Genomic DNA, 23,802 nt, shown 5'->3' on the forward strand with positions numbered 1-23,802 from the left:
CAACCACTTCAGTCTGTACTGTTTTTGTTTTGGTTACTCTGATGTCACTTCCCATTTGTCTACTTTGTGCCTGAAGGTGTCTCTTTCTAAAATGCTAATTTGCCTTATGTTTGCATTTTTGAGGTCCTTCAAATTTTGTTCAGCCAAGATGTTAAGTTCTTAAGTGAGAGTACATAGTCTGTTATCCTTTCTGTCAATAGTTTTTATGGTAGGCTGTTGAGATGAACAAAGTATTTCATTTGCCATCTCTTAATGTCAATATTGGTATTTGAAAACATTTCTGTTGTTTTCACAGACTGTAGCCTGTAACTGTCTTTGGTATGTCTTGCTTCTAAAATTTTCCTTGTGATCTTTCTCTCTTCTTTTCTGATTTCTTCAAGCTCATATTTTCTGTTAAGTGTCAGTGTTTCACTTGTCTAGATCACTGTTTGTTTAATGACTGTGTTGTAGAGCCAAATTTTTGTCTGCCTTTTCTGTCGTAACATGGGTTTTTTGTTTAGTGAGTTTTAACTAGCCTTAATGTTTTTATGACTTTTTGGAGGCGGTTTTGCTGTGAGATTTTTTCAGGGCATGTCGGCTCAATGATTTCCCTGAGATATTTAAAGTACGGGACCCCACTGATTTTACTGTATTTTGTTTTCAGCCTCACGAATTTTTGTCTTTGAACATATGAATTCAGTTTTCTCGATTGAGATTTGCAATCCTACTTTTTCTACACAGTCTTCAAGTATCTCAAGCTGTTTAACAATAGTCTCTTCATCATCTGTAAATACTGCCAAGTTGTCTGCTAACATGAGGTATGGTATGTAGAGTTTGTTTTTGGGAAAGGCCTGTAAGACTGGCTTCCAAAATCCGAGCTATTTCCCCCATTCTTCCATAACCTTGTCTAGGATGACGCTGAACAGAGCTGGAGGGAGTCCATCTCCTTGTCTTGCACGTGTTTGAGGTCTCTATGACTTCCTCCATAAATGTTACTTTCGATATCATTCCATTTAGGAGTTTGTTTTATGAGTTCTCATGCTTTTGGATCTAGTGTCCTCTCTTCTAAAGTTTGGAATAGTGAGTGTCAGTCTACTGTGTCGAGCACCTTTTTGAAATCTACAATTTTGCATACTAAAGGTTTTTCACTGAGAGCTCAAATAGTATGTTTTTGAGGTTAAAAACTGGTTCTGGGTGTGACCTGTTCCATCTGAATCCTGCTTGATATTCTGCTAATTTGGGCTCTAATTGCTTTTGTGCTCTATTCAAGACACAAGATGATAGGATTTTATAAGTGACGAATAAGAGGGAGATCCCTCTATGGTTGTTTACATCTGATTTGTTGCCTTTTTTATGTATTGGATGGAATAGAGCAATCTTCACGTCATATGGGATATTTTCAATTCCTAAAATGTCTCTGATTATTCTTGTAATATCTTTGACTGAGTTTGGGCATAAACTTTTCAAAGGTTCACCTACAGTTCCATTCTGCATTGATGCTTTGTTGTTTTCAAGTTTCTTGATATGTAAATCAGCTACTCCTTTTGGTGGTCCAGATTAACTTCCTGTTATGATTTCAGCATGTATTTTTGGGAATTTCTCTTTGGGTTCCAAGAAAATTAAAAGCTGTGAAAAGTATGAGGATAGTTCTTGGGAATTTTCTTGGGCTAATTTACCAACTTGTTTTCAAAAGCAGAGATTCTGTGGTGAGTATCATTTGATTTGTTACAGAAAGGTCTTATAGAAATAATGTGTGTTGCAATTTTTGAATTTGTCTTCAACTGACTCCAGTTGATCAGTGACATATGTTGATTTATTTTGTCTTAAAATCTTGGATGTTCATTTGCAAACTTAAAGGAATTTCTTCTGTGTCCCTTCTGACACGTTGCAATAGAATGCATACCTACAAGCCTCATTCCACCTTGAGTATTTTGTTTTTTTGCGAAGAGGGATCAGTTCGTTTGCTGTTTTGATGATTTTAGGTTGAAATTTCTCCCAGTCTTCTGCAAGTTGTTCACTCTGAGCTGCTGCGCAGTATTTACAGGCACTACATATTGTGACTTAATCTCCATCTGTTAGCAGGTTTTCAAACAATTTTGAAACTTCTGTATAAAATTCTTACAGCTTTGTTGCATTCATCCATCGACCTTAGTTTTCAAGATATTTAATTTTGAAATAAGGGACTCCTTTGCTGGATACCCTGTACTACTACTACTACTACTACTACTACTATCCCCCTCAATTTAAATCTTGGCTGTTAGTCAAATGTCACTTAAGATTCATTTCCCATCTTTTCTCTTCTCTTATCCACAGCTCTGAGTGATCTTTCCTTCTTCCAGAACTTTTGTGAATTACTTTATTTTCTTGTCCTCTTTCTTTAACTTCTCACAAAAGAACTTTAAAGCATTCAAAAAAATTTGTCTCTGTTTCAGGAGATGACTTGATGTTTCTCATTTGGACAACAATATATCTTATGGAGGAATTCGTAAATTTCAGGGGATCACTGCCATCAGCAGCAGCAGGACATTACGTGGAATCAGTGGCAACGAACAAAAATGTGTACCAGACTGGGATTTTAGCCTGGGGTCTGCTTATTAGGCAAGAGTGTTAACAACTGCATTTCCGGGGCACAGCATTATTGCAACTGCATGGAGTATCCTGGCACGCCTCACAGACAATCCACATTCCCAACAAGTGCCACCTATCTGCAATCCCTGTCAATTTTTCTCAATCTTTGCTACTTTGAGATTCCCAAAGGAGGTCGGATGTATTTGATTCTGTATAATGTCCCACTGGAGCCGACAGTAGCGATCCCCTTCAATTTGCATATAATGTTTCACAGCTGCAGATTCTGCATGGTGTCTGTTCTTCCGGACATGTCCAATCTAAGACTGAAGCACTTTTCATACATTTTTTAAGTTTGATCACTTTATATCCACTAAAGTAATGTGATAGACCTGTTGTTCCCACCAATGCCAGCTTATGCTGGTATCTAAAGCTACTGACTCAAAGTGTTAACACTAACAGTACATGCAATTTATGTATGTACTTTAATTTCACTTTCACCACAATTAATCTTATGTGATGTCAAAAAGCCTTTCCCTGTGAACATGGTGGTGGAAATGGCATAATCTGATAAGAACAATATAGCTGAACTTCAAGTATGCAATTTACTACTGCAATGTTTCTGTCATTTCTTAATGAGGAAATCAAAAAGCTATCTATTCCAGAGAGAAAATGAAAATGATGCTGGCTTTGTTATGGTTAAATGTTAGCTCTTCCCACCCCACATTTTCACCTATGGAATTCTTCTGTCAAATGTTATTGGTGAACAGCTCTATATATTTTATAAACACCTCTGACACAAATACCTCTATACATTATACAACAGAAATACATCTATTCATTTTCCTATATTTTTAAACTAATCTTTGGAAATAATGAAAAAGGGAGCCAAATGGTTTTTGCTTCTCAAATGTGACAGCTGTGCAAACTACCACAAAAAGAAAACTTTTGAAAAATGTAGTTGTTTTATTTATGAGTACTGCATTTATACTCACTGTTGTACTTGGTGACTGCAGTTGGCAGAAGTCAAATCAACAATAAGCCGGAGTTTCTTTGTAGCATGTGCAACATACTGCCTTTTGAATGCACGCTCTTTTGCTTTGTTGGTCCACGTCAATCTTTCATATAAGTACAGGCAACCATACACTGCTCCCGTCACCAGTATAAGTCGCCAGCCTACAGTCTTCAGTAACTGCACAGGCACGAAATGTAAGATTATTAACTGAGTGGCATGAAAAAGGAATAATAAAAAATTAAAACTGCCGTTTTTACATTCTCTGCTATTCCTTATTTGCTTCTGTATGTTATGCCTGAAGGTGTTGCTGATGATGATAAAATGAAATATCTTTCAGGGTATTAAAATTTTAGTAAATGTCACACACAGGATATAATGTGGAAGCAATAACGATATACTGACAACATGGGACGCTTCTTTGCCACAGTTTCACTCATGAATTTTTCAGCAGTTTTAAAAATTTAAACTATTGAAGACTGGTTATTAATAAGATAAAATAAAATGTTTGACACTAAAAAATGACATTTTTTGTCATTCATACCAAGCTACTGAAAGTGGAATAATCATAATTTACATTCTGGAGACATTCTACACCCTAATTCTGTCAAGCTACAATGCAATTATCTCCACTCACATTTTTCCCTCTCGGATCATGTTGATCTTGCAAAGAGTTAGTCCCTTTAAAAGTTTTTATCATTTTGTCTATTTTTAACATACATTAAGGTTACACTAGTACATTCAGTTTTCCTTAACTGCTTCAGACTAACTCCACCTTTCACTCACATCACTGAAGTGAATTTCATGCAGCTCTACGTTTTTTAAACTTATATACCAACCACTCTTGTATGTACCTTTTTTTATACAGTATCAAAAATATATTCTTCTTAGTTCAGTTAATTTGTCACCTGTTAATAGCTGACTTTTGGCTCCACTAATCAAATATTCACTCTGCAGCAGAGTTAGCGCCGATATGGAACTTTCTCGCAGATTAAAACTGTGTGCGATACCGCGATTTGAACTCGGGACCTTTGCCTTTCATGGGAAAGTGCTCTATCAACTGAGCTACCCACGCAGGATTCACAGCCCGTCCTCACAGCTTCAGTTCTGCAAGTACCTAGTCTCCTACCTTCCAAACTTCACTGAAACTCTTCTACGAACCGTGTAGAACTAGAGCTCCTGGAAGAAAGGATATTGTGGAGACATGGCTTAGCCACAGCCTGTAGGGTGTTTCCAGAATGAAATTTTTGCTCTGCAGCAGAGTGAGCGCAGATATAAAATTTCCTGGCAGATTAATACTGTGTGCCGGACCGAGACTCGAATTTGGGACCTTTGCCTTTCATGGGCAATTGCAAGAATCACAGAAGAGCTTCTGTGAAGTTTGGAAGGTAGGAGACAAAGTTCTGGCAGAACTGGAGTTGTGAGGACGAGCTGTGGGTCGTGCTTGGGTGGCTCAGTTGGTAGATCACTTGTCCGCAGAAGGTAAAGGTCCCGAGTTCGAGTCTCGGTCCGGCACACAGTTTTAACTTGTCAGAAAGTTACACTAATTCTGTTTGACAAAATGAACCAAATATTTGCTAGAAAGCCACAAAAGCAATAGAAAACAAATGAATACAACAGTATATCTTATAAGATAATAAGTCCAAAGTTGACTGTAACGAATAATAATAATAATAATAAGATAATAATACGTAATATCTTCAAATGTGCAAATATTTTTATATTTTTTATTCATTTTATATTTATTATATTGTATTATTAAATATATTACATTTATTATATTTATTTTATATTTTTCCACTGATATATAATTATGCAGGTGTGTGAAAACTTTCAATGCGCACGTTACATTCTGTTACAAATTCTGTGAGGCACACGCCAAGCCTACCTAGATTATAAAAATAAAATAATTATTTGTGTATTACTTACAAACCCAGCAACCAGAAGTCCACCCATTGTGCCTTGTGAACCAATGGATGCCATCAGTAACCTAGATGGGATAGACCAATCATCGCTTGGTTGGTTAGTAGGAAATTTTATCTGTGCAACATCCAAGGTCTCTGATGGAGAAAGAATGTCACGCGGTACCTGAAAGAATAATAATAATAATAATAATAATAACAATAAATAAATAAAACAAGGACCACAAGGTAAATAAGTATTCATACTGAGATATATGAAGGACATGGCGTTCTTACCAGAAACGTGAGGAAGTACAGAACAGGAAACAATGAAAGAAAGAAAACCACCGATACTTGAATTTCCAGCTTATCATGTACAAAATATTTCAAGGCTCCACCACTGTTTTTGTCAACAGCAAGGATTACCTGGCAGAAGGACTCTGCCAGCTGTCACATATTTCCACCTGCAAACCTGCCACTTTGACACCATTTCAGAAATACAGTAGGATGTCCAGACGCTACTAAAATCCTTAGGCCCATCCCACAACCTCTCCCTGGAGTCTACTTCTCTACTCACTCCTACCACTCCCTGAACTCCTATCTTCTACATGCTTCCTGAATTCCATAAACCGAACCATCCACGATGTCCCATTGTGGCCAGTTACTGTACCCCCACAGAGAGAATCTCTGCTCTCTTAGACCAACACCTTCCACCTATTACCTGGAACCTACCCTCCTATATAGAAGATACCAACCACTTTCTCCACAGTTCCTGTCCCTTTACCATACAGTGCTCTGTTCGTCGTCATTATTGATGCCACCTCCCTTTACACTAACATTCCTAATGCCCAAGGCCTTACCACTACTGAACACTACCTTTCCCAATGCCTGACGGATTCCAAACCAACAATCTCCTACCTAGTCACCATGACCAACTACATCCTCACCCACATTTACTTTTCCTCTGAAGGTATTACCTACAAACAAATCTGGGGTATGGCCATGGGCACACACATGGCACCATCCTATGCCAACCCATTCATGGGCCAACTAGAGGAATCCTTCCTAAAAACCTAAGAATCCTAAACCCCTTGCCCAGTTCAGATTCATTGATGACATCTTTGTGATCTGGATCGATGGTGAGGACACACTATCCACATTCCTCCAGAACCTCAACAATTTCTCCCCCATTTGCTTCACCTGATCCTACTCAACCCAACAAGCCACCTTCCAAGATGGTGACCTCCACCTCAAAGATGGTTACATCAGTACCTCTGTCCATATCAAACCTACTAACCACCACCAATACCTCCACTTTGACAGCTGCTAGCCATTCCATACCAAGAAGTCCTGTGGTCATCGCACCTGCAGTGACTAGTGGTCCCTCTCGAAATACATCGAAGATCTCACTGAAGCCTTCACAGATCGTAATTATCCTCCCAACCTTCTACAAAAACAAATTTCATGTACCTTATCTTTCTAGTCTCCCACCACCTTCCAAAGTCTGGCATTCCCCTCATAGCTCAGCACCACCCAGGACTGGAGCAACTGAATTACATTCTCTGCCAGGGTTTCAATTACCTCTCGTCGTACCCTGAAATGAGAAATGTCCTGCTCACTACCCTTTCCACCCTCCCCCCCGCCCCCCCCAAAGTGGTATTCCGCCATCCACTGAAGCTACACAATATCCTCATCCGTCCCTACACAACCCACACTTCCAACCCCTTACTTCATGGCTCATACCCCTGTAATAGACCTGAATGCAAAACCTGTCCCGTACATCCTCCCACCACCACCTACTCCAGTCAGATCACAAACATTACCTATCCCATCAAAGGCAGGGCTACCTGAGCAACCAGTCATGTGATCTACAAGCTAAGCTGCAATAACTGTGCTGCATTCTATGTGGGCATAACAACCAACAAGCTGTCAGTCCACATGAATGGCCACCGACAAGCTGTGGCCAAGAATAAGTAGAGCACACTGTTGCTGAACATACTGCACAACATAACATCTTTCATTTCAACGATTGCTTCATAGCCTGTGCCATACAGATCCTTCCCACCAACACCAGATTTCCTGTATTGCGCAGGAGGGAACTTTCCCTGCAACACATCCTATGTTTCCATAACGCTCCTGGCCTAAACCTTTGTTAGGCATTCCAGCACAAAACAGCCATCATTCCACCATCACACCCAGACATTTTACTTCGCTCCTTTTCCTACCTCCGTCTAACCTGCATACTTCAATGTCCAATACCCCCACCATACTACCCCTCCCCCTCCCTGCCCCAGCCTCCTCCTTACATGTGTGTGTGTGTGTGTGTGTGTGTGTGTGTGTGTGTGTGTGTGTGTGTGTTTTGTCTGTTTTCAATGAAGGCCTTAATGGCCGAAAGCTTTATTTGTGACTCCGCCTGGGGTCAGTTGCCTTGCAACAGCCACTGCCAGTCCCAAGCCCAGATAAAGGAGGAGGGTTGGACATTGGGCTAAAAGCCCAATCCTGTAAAAAAACTCTTTGTTACGAAATACAAAAACAACAAGATGGAAACAAATAAAGTCCACGGTACTAAGTGTAGCGGAGGATACACCGGAAAGAAAGAAGGTAATGAAGAAGAGGAAATGGTTCAACGAGGCATGCCAGAAGGCTACTGAAAATGAGGGAGAAGTGGCTAGCCGACAGGGAGAATGAGTGGAAAAGGGCACATTTTATCAACATCAGGAGGGAGACTAAGCAAATCCTAAGAGCAGAGAAGAGAATATATCTAGCCAGAACAAGTTGAGGCAGAGCGCCAAAACAAGAACTCGAGGCAATTCTTCCAATACATAAAAAATCGGAAATGTGGATTTCAGAGTCCAACTTTTTACATTGGAGATAAGAATGGCAACTTGATAAATGACAAGGAAAAAACTGTAGAAAGATGAAAAGAATACCTCTCAGAACTGTTGAATCGCCCAGACCAAGATTAGATATTACCTACAAACACTACAGAGGAAACAAAAGACGAAGAAGAATGGGAAGTTAGTGAAGAAGAATGGGAAGTTAGTGAAGAAGAATGGGAAGTTAGTGAAGAAGACGTGAAGATTGCAATCAAAGGACGCAGAAACAACAAAGCCTAGGGGAGGACAGAATAACATCAGAATTAATCAAGGAGGGAGGTGAGAACTTACACTTAGAGATATTTAAACTGATCCAGTTGATATGGGAGAAGGAGGCACTGCCAAAAGAATGGAATTGGTTATAATATGCCCAATATACAAGAAGGGAAGCAAAATGAAATGCAGTAACTACAGAGGAATCAGTTTGTTGAATGTAACATACAAGGTGCTGGCCATCATTATCCTCAGAAAATTGCAACCATTCACAGAGAAACAACATAAAGGCATACCAAGCTGGCTTTCAACCAAACCAACCAACAATAGATCACATTTTCACACTAAGACATTGTTTGAAAAACACTGGGATTATGATAAAGATACCTACAGCCTGTTCGTCAATTTTCAACATGCATATGACAGCATCAACAGGAATAGCCTTTACAATGCAATGCGTGACTTCAGAATCCCTGAGAAGATAGTGAGAATAGTGCAAGCTTGTATGGAAGGGTCACAGGCAGCAGTACATTTCTGAGGAGCCACACCAGAAACATTTGAGATTGAGACAGGCCTCAGACAACAGGATGCTTTCTCAACTGTTCTGTTCAATGTCATCTTAGAGAAAGTAACAAAAGAGTGTAGGCAACAGGAGTGGGCTGGAGTAGAGACGGATGGTAACTTCAATTGTCTTGCATATGCAGATGACATATTACTACTAAGTAAAGAGTTGAAAGAAATGTACCAGAAAATGGACAATTATGCACAGAAGGTTTGTGAATTACTTTTCTGGATCAGTGCAGCTACGATCAATGAAGTGTTAATTATGTAAAAATCAGCAACATGAACATTACTTTGAACTGATAACCAAATACAATGAGGTCCTTAAGGATCTTGTAATTCTTACTCACACACTCCAATACCACCTTAAAATTATTCAAGGACAGACTAAAAGTCAGTTTACAATTATTTGCAATCTCCATGACCACAATGCAAGTAACAAGATTAATTTTGTTGTGGATGACCCATCCTTTTCTAGAATAAAGAGTGGACTAATCTTACCTAGCTGCAAAACATCTTAAGGTTTCTTATTGAATCAATGATCAAAATTAGGAAGTTTCCAAAATTCAAAAGCTATGTTATTGGTTATATGTGAATACTTCTTACTGCTTTGCTTTAATTTACATGGACCACAACCTTCTATTCTGTATCTCAATTGGCTTCATTACTTTCATTCACTAAACATCTAAGACCAAGAACATTATCAGCATGGAGACTCTAATAATATGGGTTCCAGATAATGGCAGAATTATCTGAAAGTTGCAATTAGTTGCACAGGTATCAGGCAATTATCACATGAGGCAGTATCATTGTTAGTTACTTCCTTGTTACACAAATCGAGTTTGTGATAAACATTATTCCTTAATTTTCAAACTGACCTATGAAACACAAACAAGCAATAAAGCAAAGATAATCCATGGTTCCCAAAGCCTATGTATTAACTTTTTCACATTTTGATGCTGAAGTAGAACACCTCTATGAATACTAATAACACTTGTAAATCACAATAAGTGTTACTAGAAGACAGTATCATGGGGTTTTAATGCAAAAAGGGACATAAATTACAGTACATTTCTTCAGTGAGAAACTTAGCATACGAAAGCAGAAATGGTACAAGCCATACATTAGAAGGATCAGATGAGGAGAAAAACACGATTTGTTTAATAGATTATTGGAGAACAAAAATAAATAAATAGAGGGAAGACCAGGTCGGAACATCAACAATATTAGGAAAACAATAGATTGAACTCACCATGAAGATGATATGTCGAGTTACAGACAGAAACAACAAACAGACTGTTAAACATTTAGCTCTCAGCCAAAGCCTTCTGTAGAAAAGAAAACACATTCATTCACACAAGAAAGCACACCTCACACACACGACCACTATTTCTGGCAGCTCTGACTGGAATGCAACTTTCACACTGAACAAAAGCAGCAATTTGGAATGTGGCAGGGAAGGAGGAGTAATGGCAGGGAGGGGTGGGGGACTGCTGTCAGGCGGAGCAGACAGGGATTGGATGGTAGCACGATGCAACTGCCAGGTGCAAATTAGGAAATTGGGGGCCAGGAAGCTGGGGGGGGGGGGGGGGGGGGGGGGATGTGCAAAATTGGGAGCAGAGAAAGGGAGGAGCAACCACCAGCAGTACATGCAATTCAAAGGATGACATCCGTTCCACACAAAAATATGCCTCCCACACAATCAGGCCACCTGGGGACAGTGTATTTGTAGTGGCAAGAACACACTTGCCCACTACACTGAAGGTCTCACCAGGGCCTTCACAGACAGGCACTAGTCTGCAAACAAGTTCCCCATACACCCCCAGGAACCAGCTACATAGGCATGCCCCCTTCATCCGATTCTGAGAAATTTTCTAATTCTGATATATAAGTAGTTTCTTGCACATTTGTTAGTAGAAATATGCACTGCAAAAAAGTTAGCAAGTTCCATTCTTAATGAACAATATGAATTTCATCATAAAACAAATCGTAAACTGTTTTGAGATTTATTTTAATAATGTTGCTTTCTGGAAATTTGCTCTATTATCTATATATCTAATAGTTACACTGCCCTAATGTTACTTGTAATATTACATTACATATATGTAATTTTTTCATGTATTTTGGGTTATACACATCATGATTAAGAACCAGTTACCTGGAAACAGAAAGTAAGCTAGTGCTGTGGTGGTGTTCCTGGTACAAGCCGTCACACGAGGCAATACTGTTATGTAGAAAGAATTTATATTCTGTCCATTCTCATTTTTAATATTATATCTGTAGAAGTTTGTTTTCTATCTTACTTTGTGGAGCCTTTACGGCCTTTTTTTTGTGGATTTCAGTCTACCATTTGACCTTGTCTATCTTTAAGTTACTCTGCCCTTGTGTTTAATTTAAATGTTTGAATTATTTGTGCTTTTGTGGGTATTTCCTGTAGAGCCCACAAATGATACCGAGTGTGTTTTGTCTAGGCATGTAACTCTTTTGTGCTGGTCATGATTAATTACGTAAGGTACAACCATCTTAAAAAATGCAACTGCTAGTTTTACTAACCTTCAGATCTATTTTAATTATCAGAATTGTAGTTTTTTATCTAAGCAAAAAGTTAACTAACAAACATTATTCAACACTAACTCACAAAATGAATATACCAATAGTGAACAAAATATACAAGTTGCCTGAATGTGGGAGACTAGCTATACTGAGCTCACCAATCTTCACAGAATAAGACCAAGACTAGCAGCGTTTTGGCTGCTCATGTGCTTAACATGTGAAACTACATTTTAGGACTTCTCATAGAACAGTTGTGGTGGAGTAAGGTAACAGAGTTCTTGCAGCACTACCAACGTGTTCCAGTTTTATATCTGAAAAGTTATTTGTCTTATTTCAATTATTGTGATCCCACTAAAGTGACAATGTTGTTGTTGTTGTTGTTATTATTATTATTATTATTATTACTGTAGTCCATCCGATCGTGCCAAAACTATTGAAACAGATACTGCCAGTGTAAAGAACATATGACTGGGACTGATTAATAAAAATGAATATATATTGCATCAACAGTCACCAAAGCTCTAATCTTTCAATGGTAAACACAAGTATTTACATAATGTATCCAGAGGAGGACAATTATGGAATACTGGAATAGTGGTAAAACTGTATTACTTTGCAAGACAGGAGACAGTCAAGACAAAAAATTATACACAGTATTGTACAAGATATTCACTAAAATTATCGCCAATCACAGGAACACCGGGTTTTAATAAAGTGAAGAAATGGGCTGGCTTTAAATATGGATAAAGCGCAACGGAACTCTTGTAACTTGTTAACAAAAGTACGGAATGCAGAAATAACATTGTTCAGAAGTAAATGAGTTTTGAGAAAGTTTCTGAATATTTTTCAATAAAATCTGCATAAACTGCCTATCAGTAATGATGTACTGATTCAGCCAATCTTATTATATAAAAGAACACACATGTCAATGCTACAGGATGCATTAAGACTTTAACAAGATACTGAGAAGTTCACATCTGGAAGATGAACCTGGCAAGTAGATTCCATATCATAAAAACTATGCTCAGTCATCCTAAAGGAAGTTATCGTGTTCTTAAAGTGGGAAAGTGATGAAGTAATAGATATTAATGGAACATATCTCAAGCACCTTTGATTTGTGGATGATACTGTACGAGGCATGTCCTTAAAGTAAGTTTCCCACTTGTCCTAGCGACAGCAAACCATATGTTGCACAAAGTGACCATGTGTGTGTGACAGAATAATGGCACAGCATGGCGCATTTCCCAAGGTCTCACAGCAGAGGCTGAAATAGGAGGCTCTTTTTCTACTTCCCACTGTAAATGAAGCGCAGTCAGTTTTCGAATGCAAAGAACATGGCACCATTTGAAATTCTTCATTAACTGAGCCACGCCTATGGGCCTAATGTCATAAGCAAGCAGATGGTACATTGCTGGTGTAGAGACTTTGCAGCAGGCTGCCAAAATGTTCATCACAAGGAGTATAGTGGGAGGCCATCCATTACTACAGGCAAGCTTGTCTGTGAACACTCAGTTCCCACAGATGTGGTGCCGCTCCTTGTCACACAAAATTGTCATGGAGCACCTGTTATTCCAGAAACTGTGAGCCAGGTGGGTGTCAAAGAAACTGACTCCAGAACACAAAGCAAAGTGTATTGGAGCAGTTTCGACTTTTCTGCCATGGTAAAATGATGACGATGGGTAAAATGACAATGGTGACAACATTCTTGGCCATATCATTAATTAACAAGACACGGGTTGCATAATACAATAATTCAGAAACCAGACAGCAGTTAATGCATTACTGCCACTGTGGCTCTACCTGCGAGACAAAATACATGCAGACTATGATGCTGTGGGAGCTGGTTTTTGACAGACGGGGAGTTTTCCTCATTAACTTCCTGACCAGGGGTGAGACAGTGAATTCCGAGTGTTATTGTGAAACGATGTGGCATTTGTGATGAGCCACTCAGAAGAAGTTATGCAGGATGCTTAGTGTCGGTATTGTCTTGTTAAATGACAATGCTCGGCCACACAGCGCTTCATGAACAACAACGCTCCTACTAATTTTTGGCTGGGAGGTGTTTGATCATCCACTCTACAGACTGGACCTCACTCCCAATTATTTACATTTGGTCTGGAGCCTCAAAATCAGAGTCAGTATTTTCAAGCTCACTGAGAAGCAGAAATGGTGGTCATAAAATGGTTCCAATCCCAGGTGGCACACTCCTATGACACCAGGATATAAAAGTTGGTCCCACAGTACGACAAATTTCTGAATTCAAGTGGTAAATATCTTGAATAACAGTTCAACACTTCCTGCAAATAGCAGTTCACAGCCCCAGGAAAACTTACTTTATTGATGCCCCTCATACCTTCAACAATGACTGGAAGAACTTGATATAGTATGTTTGATAGTCAATCTGAACATCAATTACAAAAAAAGACTGAAGTTGTGTGTAATCTCAATACATCAAATAGAAAACAGTACCAGTTAACAATGAAGTTGACAAGTCTTTGTTTTCAAATCAGCTGAAGATAATAAATGGACGAACAACAAAAGAATGCAGTTTTCAAAACAAATTATATGCTGCAGGACGACCTGGAAATTTACTATGACCGTGTATTACCACTATTTACTTATGGTAGTAACACATAATTTCTCAATGTGAAAATCATTCAAAAACTGATTGTTGCGCAGTGAGCAATGGAGAGATGCATTATCAGAATCACTTTAAGAGACACACGAAAACAAATAAATGGGTCAAGATATGAACTAGATGGAAGATGTAGCTATTAAGGTAATGAACTTAAACAGAGTTGGGCAGGATATACAGTCAGCTGATTGGATGGCATGTGGACTGAAGAGATAAGGAAAGGAATGAGATGATGACTTAATGGAGGTTGGGTACATGCAGAACCAGCTTACATGCATATAGAAAAAGAGCATTATAATGGGAAAGTCTAGCGGAAGCCTTTAGCCAGCAGTGCATGTCAAATGGCAATTGATGATTGTGATTGTCACTGTATATACAGGGATTACACAGAATTTTTAGCCCTTGGCTTGCAGCACTCTCAAATTAACCGGCTGTCCAGCAACTGCACAGAAATGATTTCCAAAATCTGTTTTATAGTAGACAAACATGCAAAACAAATCACAACATTGCCAACATAATGAGTATTTTAAAAAAATTCAAGAGCACAGCAAACATACTGTTTTACTATCAGCAAGCGAGCACATGATCTCAATACTTGAGATGCACTCTGCACTCCTACCAAACATAGCTTGTGATATTGTCATAGTTCAGGTACTGCTTAAGTTATGAACACAAAACAACATGTCGCTGAACAAATGCAAATAAGTTTCATCCATGTAGTTTAGGCAGAATAACATACCATGTGAGCATAATTGTGTAATGCAATTCGATGTCCTTGTTTGCCAGTGAATCTATTTATCAATGCTGTAATGCCCCATGAAAACCGAAATTCCAGATCTTCATGAAAATCTGCACACAGGTTATCACAATTGAGCCGATACAGTATCTCAAAAGGTTCCCTACGGGGTAGGACACTTAATGATACTTGTTTTTTCTCTGGAGGAAGGAGCGATGACATTCTTTCTGTCAAAACAAGAAAAAGCAATTTACAATCTGTAACACATTATTAAATAACAGATTTTGAACATCTAACTACAGGAACTATTGGCTTCATGAAAATGCAATGACTAATACTACATAACATTGTACAACACAATATCAGAATTCTCAGCAACCAATCTTTATTCCAATTCCACAAGAAGGGATACACCAAGACAAGAAATAAGGTAGGAATCAGTAAATCACACTTAACCATAGAATACATTAAAGCACAGTCTATCCGCTAAGCATAAACATTAATATGGTTAAGGGACTGGTGCACCAGCTTGTATAAGGTGGTTTTGCACACGGCACAGCACTTGCTGTGCCATTTGTGCCTATGCGAGCCTACTTCTTTAGGCTGTCAATGGCGGTGCGTACTGTTTGATTACGTGTGCTCACTCTATCAGGTTACAATGCTCCTTTCCCTTGGGGAAAAGTTTTCACTCTGGAGATGTTCATATCTTCATCAGAAGATGCTGTCACAAGAGAATACAGTCTGAAATGCCAAAGGGTGTGGACGGGCTTGGCACCCACTCTCCCAAGAGACCATAAAGGAGCACTTGTAATGGAGGCACAGCATCTATGTCCATATCCACGCAGGCACACAGTGATGGAGGCAACAGAGAAGACAGTGACATTGGCAGCAGTGGCAACAGGGGCTGTGGAGATGGAGGCAGCACAGCACTGATTACTCCACCCGGTGGTGGCAACACCCAGAACGAATACAACACAGGAGATGGAGGGGGTATGTATCATGCTGCGGGGTCCAGTGCAGATGGTGGAGGCAGCTGCGGGGCCAGAGGGCTCTGCAGTGCATGTTCACTCAAGCATGGGGGGAGGTGGTCATAGTGTCATTACACCAAGCCATCACAGCGGCGGCCTCAACAACGATCGATGACCACTGGTATCCACTTAAAGAGTGCTGGCCAAACCTTCTGGCAGGTGCCGGCAGGTCATCAGGTATGGGCCAGTGCAGATGGAGCAATGTAGGGGGCCAGCAGCCATGAAGACTCTCCACCAGACTATGGTTGCCAACTAGAGTTAAACCATACGAACTCCAGAACCTATCGAGGGCTTTCTTGGGAGAAGACTGAGTGATTTATTTTTTCACCTGAGTTTTAAATGTATGGACCAGTCACTCTGCCTCACCATTGGCCTGGGGATGAAAGGTAGGAGCCATAATATGCTGATTGCCATTCTTTGTACAAAAATCTTCAAAATCTCAACACAAAAACTGTGGAGCGTGGTCCATCACAAGCATATACGGCAATCCTTCTAAAGAAAAAAATCTTTGAGAGGCACATGACCATTGCAGCCATGGATGTGGGTGGGCAACGAACCAGATAAGAAATTTTTGAGAAAGCATCCAATACTTGAAGCCAACAGGAGTTAAAGGAACAGACCTGCAAAATCATGGTGAATATGCTCAGAGGCCTAGGGGAAAGAGAGGCCCATGGTGCCACCTAACGGGTGGCATGCTGCAGGCAGGCTGTCACAACACGCATGATCTCATTATCATCTGGCCAAAACACGTGGCAGGGGGGCCAGCAATTCTGTTAAGAGAAACACCCCACTAGTCCAGCTGGAGAAGGTGCATGATGTCCCAATGCAATGTGGATGGAATCACAACCATGGGTGCTGACTCTTCAGTAGCCAACAGTAGTACACCATCAAGAACAGACAGGAGGTAGGGGAGAGCATAATAATTACGCAAAGGATCTGACGCTCAGCCCAGTGGTTTATCCAGCTGGCTGTGGTGGACAAACTGAACAACCTTGACATAAAACAGGATCAGCTATGGCAGCCACTGAAATCCAAGAACTGGTAATGGGACAATCAGCTGCAGTTTTTTGGACTTTGACGTCTAAATGAAAACACAACGGTTCAGTCTGATCAAATGCTGGATCAGGGCTGATTGGCAATCGTGACAGAGCATTAGCAGTAGTGTATTTTGCTGTGGGTCAGAAATGAATCTCTTAGTTACAGCATGACAAAAACAGAGCCCAGCGTTGCAGGCAATAAGCCATTCTGTCTGGTAAAGATGCTGAAGGACTGAAAAGACAAAACAGGTTAATGATCAGTAATCAAATGAAACTTACAACCATACAGGAAAACATAAAATTTTTTTGAGGGCATACACAATAGAAAGAGATTCTTTTTTTATCTGTGAATAGCACTGTTGTGCCTGATTCACAGTTTTGGAAGCATACACAATAGGGCATTTGGAACATTCTGTATATTTGTGCACAAGAACAACCCCAAACCCATACTGGGTGGTGTCAGTGGCCTAAAAAAGATGTTGGCCTGCTTGGAAGGTAACCAAGCAAAGTGCCAAGTGTAATTTTGACCTTACAGGATAAAAGCCACTCGCAGGTGGCAGGAACATCTTCATGTAAGAGAACATGAAGTGGCTGGGCCAATGTGACTGCACCAACAAGAACTTTATGGTAGTAGAAAATCTTTCATAGAAAGGCCTGCAACTCCTTGATATTGGTAGGATGTGCAAAGCTCTAATGACATTGACATGCTGGCATAAAGGCTTGACTGTGATGGATGACATATGATTGGAAAAATTGTGATTTATCCAAATTACATTTCAAACTGACAGTAGCACCATGAAAAAGGTATGAAGTGTTCATCTGTTGAGGAACATGAGACCACAATATCAGCACCCAACTTTAAAATCAAGACAGAACCAAATGCTGCTGTTACATATTTTGACAATTACCAATGCAGCACACATTCACTAGAGGAGACAGGCGTGATAACACACAGGATCTAAGTTGATCTAGTTCCAATTTGACTTGCTCCCTAAAGCTACCAGGACTGGGTGGGCATGAAAAGAAATGGGGCACGCCGTCAGCTTCATCGTTATGTGAGCCTTTAACTTAATTGCACACCATAGAGCTTCAGAAAACAGGGAGGAATGTTCTGAGTAGAGTGCATCCAGTTGTTGGGGCAGAATTTGATCCGATACCAAATGCATTCCATCTGAAACAGAAAATCCAAAAGGCACCTAACACAAATAAGTTCTCAGTGTTGACATCATCCACTACTAGAAAGGTCAAAGGCTGAACAACTGCTTTATACAGTACGCAAGCAGATAAGTGTCCCAAAAAGAGTATTTGCTCTTTATTGTAACTCACCAAATGTTGAGATACAGGGAACAATGCTAGACACCCAAGAGCAACACATGTTTGAGAATTTAACACAGCCACTGCTGTGCCTGGGTCCACTTGCATTTTTAACATCACACATACTTCACACTGTAAAGCACATTCATGAACTTATCAATGAGAGGCAAGGGGTATTATAGCATCACCAACCATCAAATAGCGTCCGAGTTCTGGTGGGCCTCAGTAACAAACCAGCAATGTCGGCTCAGCCCATGAAGTTCTGCTGCCCATGCTCTGTACAACTTTTGCAGCCACTTTTGATAACAGTAAAACTCAATGTAAGCAGTGGGAACAAGCTGACACAAAAGGAGAGGAGAAATCTATGACAAGAGCCTTACACAAATTGGGGTCAGCGACTCCAGAAGCTTGAAAATGTTGCCGGAGGCACTTTTCATATGCTTCCCAATTTTCCACATAGTCATCGTACAGAAGAAAAGGTGGGGTTGTGTCAAACCTGGTGTGCCAAATTGTTTACTGCCCAGGAGAGAGTCTCTGTTGGTCGGTGAGACCTTGCCGTTGTTCACAAATGCCTGCTACTGGTCAATGAGAGATCACTGTTTTTCAACAAGAGAGTTAACAACTTCTTCTACTGACATGTTAGCTGTATGTTGAACCAAAGAAATGAAACACACAACAGAATACTGCACTCATTGCGAAGTATGTTGTAATGTTGTTCACATACAATATCAGAAATCACCAACCAAGTTTTATTCTGTGTCTATATGAAGAGATCAACAATAACACTACATGAATACAGGACAGTACAATGTCTCATAATTATAGAACACATCTGTAGGTGAGTATACAATAAGCAAATAAGTGTAAGTGGTGCCTAGGGCCTGGTGTGCTGGGCTTATACTGGGCTGCTGTGCACGAAGCAAAGTGCTTACTGCGACATCTGCCCAGGCTGTAAGGCAAACCTCTCTGGCCTGGCCTCGGAGACACTTTTATCACATCCTGGTTGATTACACACACTCATGCTGTAGGGTTACAACATGATCTGTGCATTAACTTGATTAGATGAGACAACTATACATGTATTTCCTTCTAGACATACTAAAAGATCAAAAAACAGTTCTAAATTTATTCCATCTAAAGGTTGCTGTAAGCAGTGTGACACATGACAAATGCATGGCATGCTGTTGCTTTGTACTAATTTTTATTGGTATTTCAACAAACTGTATCGGTGAACTTTCCATCCAGACAAGAGGTTCCCCTCTCTTTCAATTAGGGCGTACCAACCTCTGCCTAAGACGTAAGAATGAGGAATCTTAACATATGCTATGCACAATAGATGTTTTCTTTTTTAAATAACATTACAAATCTCAGAAATATTTGATTGTTTAAATATGGGCTCCAAGATTTCTCTCATGTCTATTGTGGTCTGTTGTTACTTTATTTTATTTACTGTCTCCCATCTCCCTTCGAAGCCTATATATTGTCATCCAACTTGCCCAGCTAATTAAAAAATAGTACATAAGAAAAGTCAAACTAATTAAAAAATAGTACATAAGAAAAATCATTCAAGATGCACACCTTACACTACAAATATTAGTTATTACACAACTGTAACTGTTTGTGGTAATATGTATCCAAGCCAAATAGTACGGCCAAAGTTTTCAGGCAATACTTTCTTAATAAAAGCTACATTACTGTCACAGCTTTTAACAAAACAAAGCAATAAGAACATAAGAGACAAACCTGTCATTTCTCGTTGACTGTTCTCAATGTTCATGGCCAATGCTGTAGAAAGCCGTGCACGAAGATTGCTACCCAGTCCATTTTCCACATGAGCATGCAGTTCTTTCTTGTACACGTTGAGAACCAATTGTTCTGGATGAAATGGTAAGTTGAACTCATCCACAAGGACAGACAAACGACGAATTTCTTCACTGAGTGCTTTTGAGACCTACCAAAATGACCAAAATTGTGTGAATGGCTGTATTAGTAAAGGAAAAATATTAGTAAAGGAAAAATAAATTTAACAGTCATTAACAGACACAATGTGGATCTGTGGTCTCCACTCAACCATCTCCAATCTCAGAGAAATTTTGCACAGATATTCCATGTAGAGTAAAATTAAATTTGAGCCCAAGATACAAATACAGCACGCTCCCAATTACCTAGGTTTATACAGATCAAGACTGCAGGGATAACAGAAAACACACATTCCAAAATACACTGTTTTTAACAGAAACTGCAATTTACTGAGTTAACAAAACATGCTACACATCAAATTCTAAAGCCCACTGTGTTACTTACATATTGTATATCTGAAACACTGTACTGAAAATTACTGACCTTCAGCTCCTAGGGAAAGGTCAAGGCAAACATACTGATCAGAAATTGACCATGGATATGTTACAAGAGTATAGTCCCCATATTTAACTGAAATAAAATGGGGAAAAATTGGAAACATATTTCACAGATATCTGATGGTGGGATTTGGTCTTACATCGTCTTCCAGTGTTAAATACAAGTCAAGTGCTTAACGCCATATTCTAAACAAAAATATTTGTCCCCATTACAACAGAATACATTACATTTCAGTTTTTAAGATTGCTAAACTAGGAATCAATAATTCACAAACTGTACAATCAGCACCCATATAATAGGGAGATTCCTGTAATTCACGGTTTTAGTAGGTTTCCAGTAGAGGGCCGCAATATGTATTATGAGTTTAGGCCACATGCAAGCCAGCTTAAAATTAAAAATTGTAGTAATGTAGGTGATATGTCTGGATTAGACACACATTTTTGTGCTCACTGCAGTGACAAAATTTCAAAGCTGAATCATTCATCATTTTCATGCTATGCAAGATGAAAGTTGTGGAAAAATCAGTTACAATTTTTTGAACATTTTGTGACTGCAATAATTTTTGTACATGCAAAGTATTCTGAATGACCTTCAGTTGTTCTGCACGCAAGTTACCCTTGTCATCAATTCTACTAAACTCCAGCAGTTATTTGTGAGTATTCTAGAAATTATTGCTATGTAAACATGCCATCAATTTTTAATGAGATCTGTGCATTAATGTCATGCTGCAAAATATTATCACAGAACGATATGGTAGATACTTTGCCCAAAAAAGGCAAAGGTCCTGGTTCGAGTTCTAGTAGAGTAAACAATTTTAATCTGCCAGTTAGTTTCAAATAATATGCATCACACTTCTTAATTTTTGTTTCATTAGAAAGTGCCAATGTTTTTTACCAGAAAAGTTATGTTTGTTTTGGAGACCTTCTAGACAAGGTTAGAAAAAACTGAGTTTGAAAATGCAACTGCTAAAAGATATGCAAACCTCACTTTAACATGTGCATTTTATATTTAATTATTGTAGTTAATTCTTTAATCTGTCAATGAAGTATGGCTTCTGCAAAAAGTTTTGTTGTTTTTACATGCAACATTCTATTTAATGCATTTTCATTTTGGCTAAATTCATCATCCTCTAAGAAAGCTAAGACCATGCCTTTTATGCTACCAAGAACTTTTCCCTTCTTCTCACCAGTCACTGCTAACATAATCAACTACTGTTTAAGCTTTCTAGCATTCTAGTTGAAACTGTGAATTCGGTAATCTCTCATAGTATCAATCAACTTTTTGGGAGAAGCACTAATGTTTGCAAATCTTAATATTTAATGACACGCACATTTTTTGCTCTAATCATTCAAAAGATCATCATAATCAACACAGTACTGGCATTAGAAATGATTGGTATTTTGCTGTATGGTCATTCCATCTCAAGTGATCATGAGCTTCGCACGCCTTGTGCTTCAAATTTTCCTGAAATTTGCTTTGCATGTAGACCTGCCCTACAATTGAATCTGTGCAAAATTTTAAATTACTAGATTTAAGTATATAAGAAACAGTGGCCTTCTATTTGGATGGCTTTTCAACAAATGTTCTTGAAAAACAAACAAAACCCAATGTTTGAAGTTCTTTCATAGCAAGACAAAAGAGAGAAGGAAACTCTTACTTTCAGGTCTTGGGTAACTTTTGTCTGTGAACCAGAAAAATAGAGTGTGGCAGCATGTAAAGCATTTTGTGAGCCATCATAAAACATTAAAGTGGCTCAAAAAACCTGCAGAGAAAATATTACAGATTTTTTGACCATCTTTGGGATCAGATATCTACAGAAGAAAAAATACAAAGGTACTACAACTTTGCACAATTCTTAATGGTGCATGGGAAATGACTATTAGCGTATCTTTCTGCTTAGTTAATTATTTCTGATTATACCCAATTACAAACATGGCATCGAATTTAAAATCAAGACAAACGAGCACATTCTGATGCAAATATTGCAAAAAGGCCATTTCAGAAATTATTCTTTCTAGCACCACTGGAAAGAGAACAACTTTCTGTGCTAGCAACATCCTGTTGCATCTTACAAGTCACTTTACCAAAGGGGCCAATTATGAGATTGAACTTCAACAAAAGTTATGTGTAATATGTTATAATCGCACGCAACATTGTATAGGTTGCTGAACCCGTAAGTTCAAGACAAGCAAGAATGACAACTGGTAGACCAATGGTGGTGTTCCAAATAGCCATGGTAATCATGGGAATCTGATGGCTCAAACAGTTAAAAACCATTAGCTGAGTCAGTTTCTGTCCCTATTCTGGTAGTGACCATGTATGGCTACAAAGACAAGATGGGCATGATGATGTTATCAAACATTGCTGCAATATTCATGATAGTGTGCTGTTCAAGAATCCAATATTTATCTTCACTTTAAGGCCAACAGATGGTGTGAGCTGGACCAAGAGGGTACATGAATTTCACTAAGACACCGTGTTCTTCAGCATCAACTTCAGACATGTTACCAATTCACCATCGATTGTTGTAGATGCAAGCAATGTATTGGCCAGGAATAAGACTTAAAAATGACACTAAAACCACACTGGTGTCAGTTGATTGATAAACCGAGGTCACAAAACTAGTTGTGTCATTTGAAACCCAGCTAATTGAGTGTGGTTGAAATCCACTGGCTAAAACTGGTGATTTTGGCAAGTTCCAGCTAAAGTACGGCCATTTGCAAATCATCTTCTTGTAGCTTTCTTTCATCTTCTATGTCTTGGCATCAGTTTGCCAATCCCACAGCTGCTTCACCTGGCACTATGCATTGGGCAAGATGGACATCTTGCAATGGTAGCATACTGGGAGCAATTTTTCTTTTTAAGTTCAACCTTACTTTTCACCCCTTTGCTGAATCAACTTTAAGATACAACAAGACATTTATAGTGGAGAAAAGTGTGCTCTTTCCAGTGGTGCTGAAAAGAACAACTTCTGAAGCGATCCGTTCGCAAGATTTACATCCGAAATTGGCTTATTTCTGCAGTTTTATATATC

At 39.1% G+C, this 23,802-nt stretch overlaps 1 protein-coding gene across 8 annotated transcripts in view; it reads right to left on the minus strand.

Moving 5' to 3' along the window:
* The window catches only part of LOC124607482 (transmembrane GTPase Marf), a 176,002-nt gene that overhangs the window by 12,785 nt on the left and 139,415 nt on the right, over positions 1–23,802 (minus strand). For all 8 annotated transcript variants that reach the window (XM_047139849.1, XM_047139841.1, XM_047139843.1 and 5 more), the window contains 4 exons: positions 20,154–20,361; positions 15,035–15,258; positions 5,486–5,644; positions 3,540–3,736 (listed from right to left, as the gene is read on the minus strand). In XM_047139849.1, coding sequence (XP_046995805.1) covers positions 3,540–3,736; positions 5,486–5,644; positions 15,035–15,258; positions 20,154–20,361 — 788 coding nt within the window. The remainder of the gene's footprint in view (positions 1–3,539; positions 3,737–5,485; positions 5,645–15,034; positions 15,259–20,153; positions 20,362–23,802) is intronic.

Source organism: Schistocerca americana, chromosome 3 (assembly GCF_021461395.2).
Source record: "Schistocerca americana isolate TAMUIC-IGC-003095 chromosome 3, iqSchAmer2.1, whole genome shotgun sequence".
NCBI lineage: Eukaryota > Metazoa > Arthropoda > Insecta > Orthoptera > Acrididae > Schistocerca > Schistocerca americana.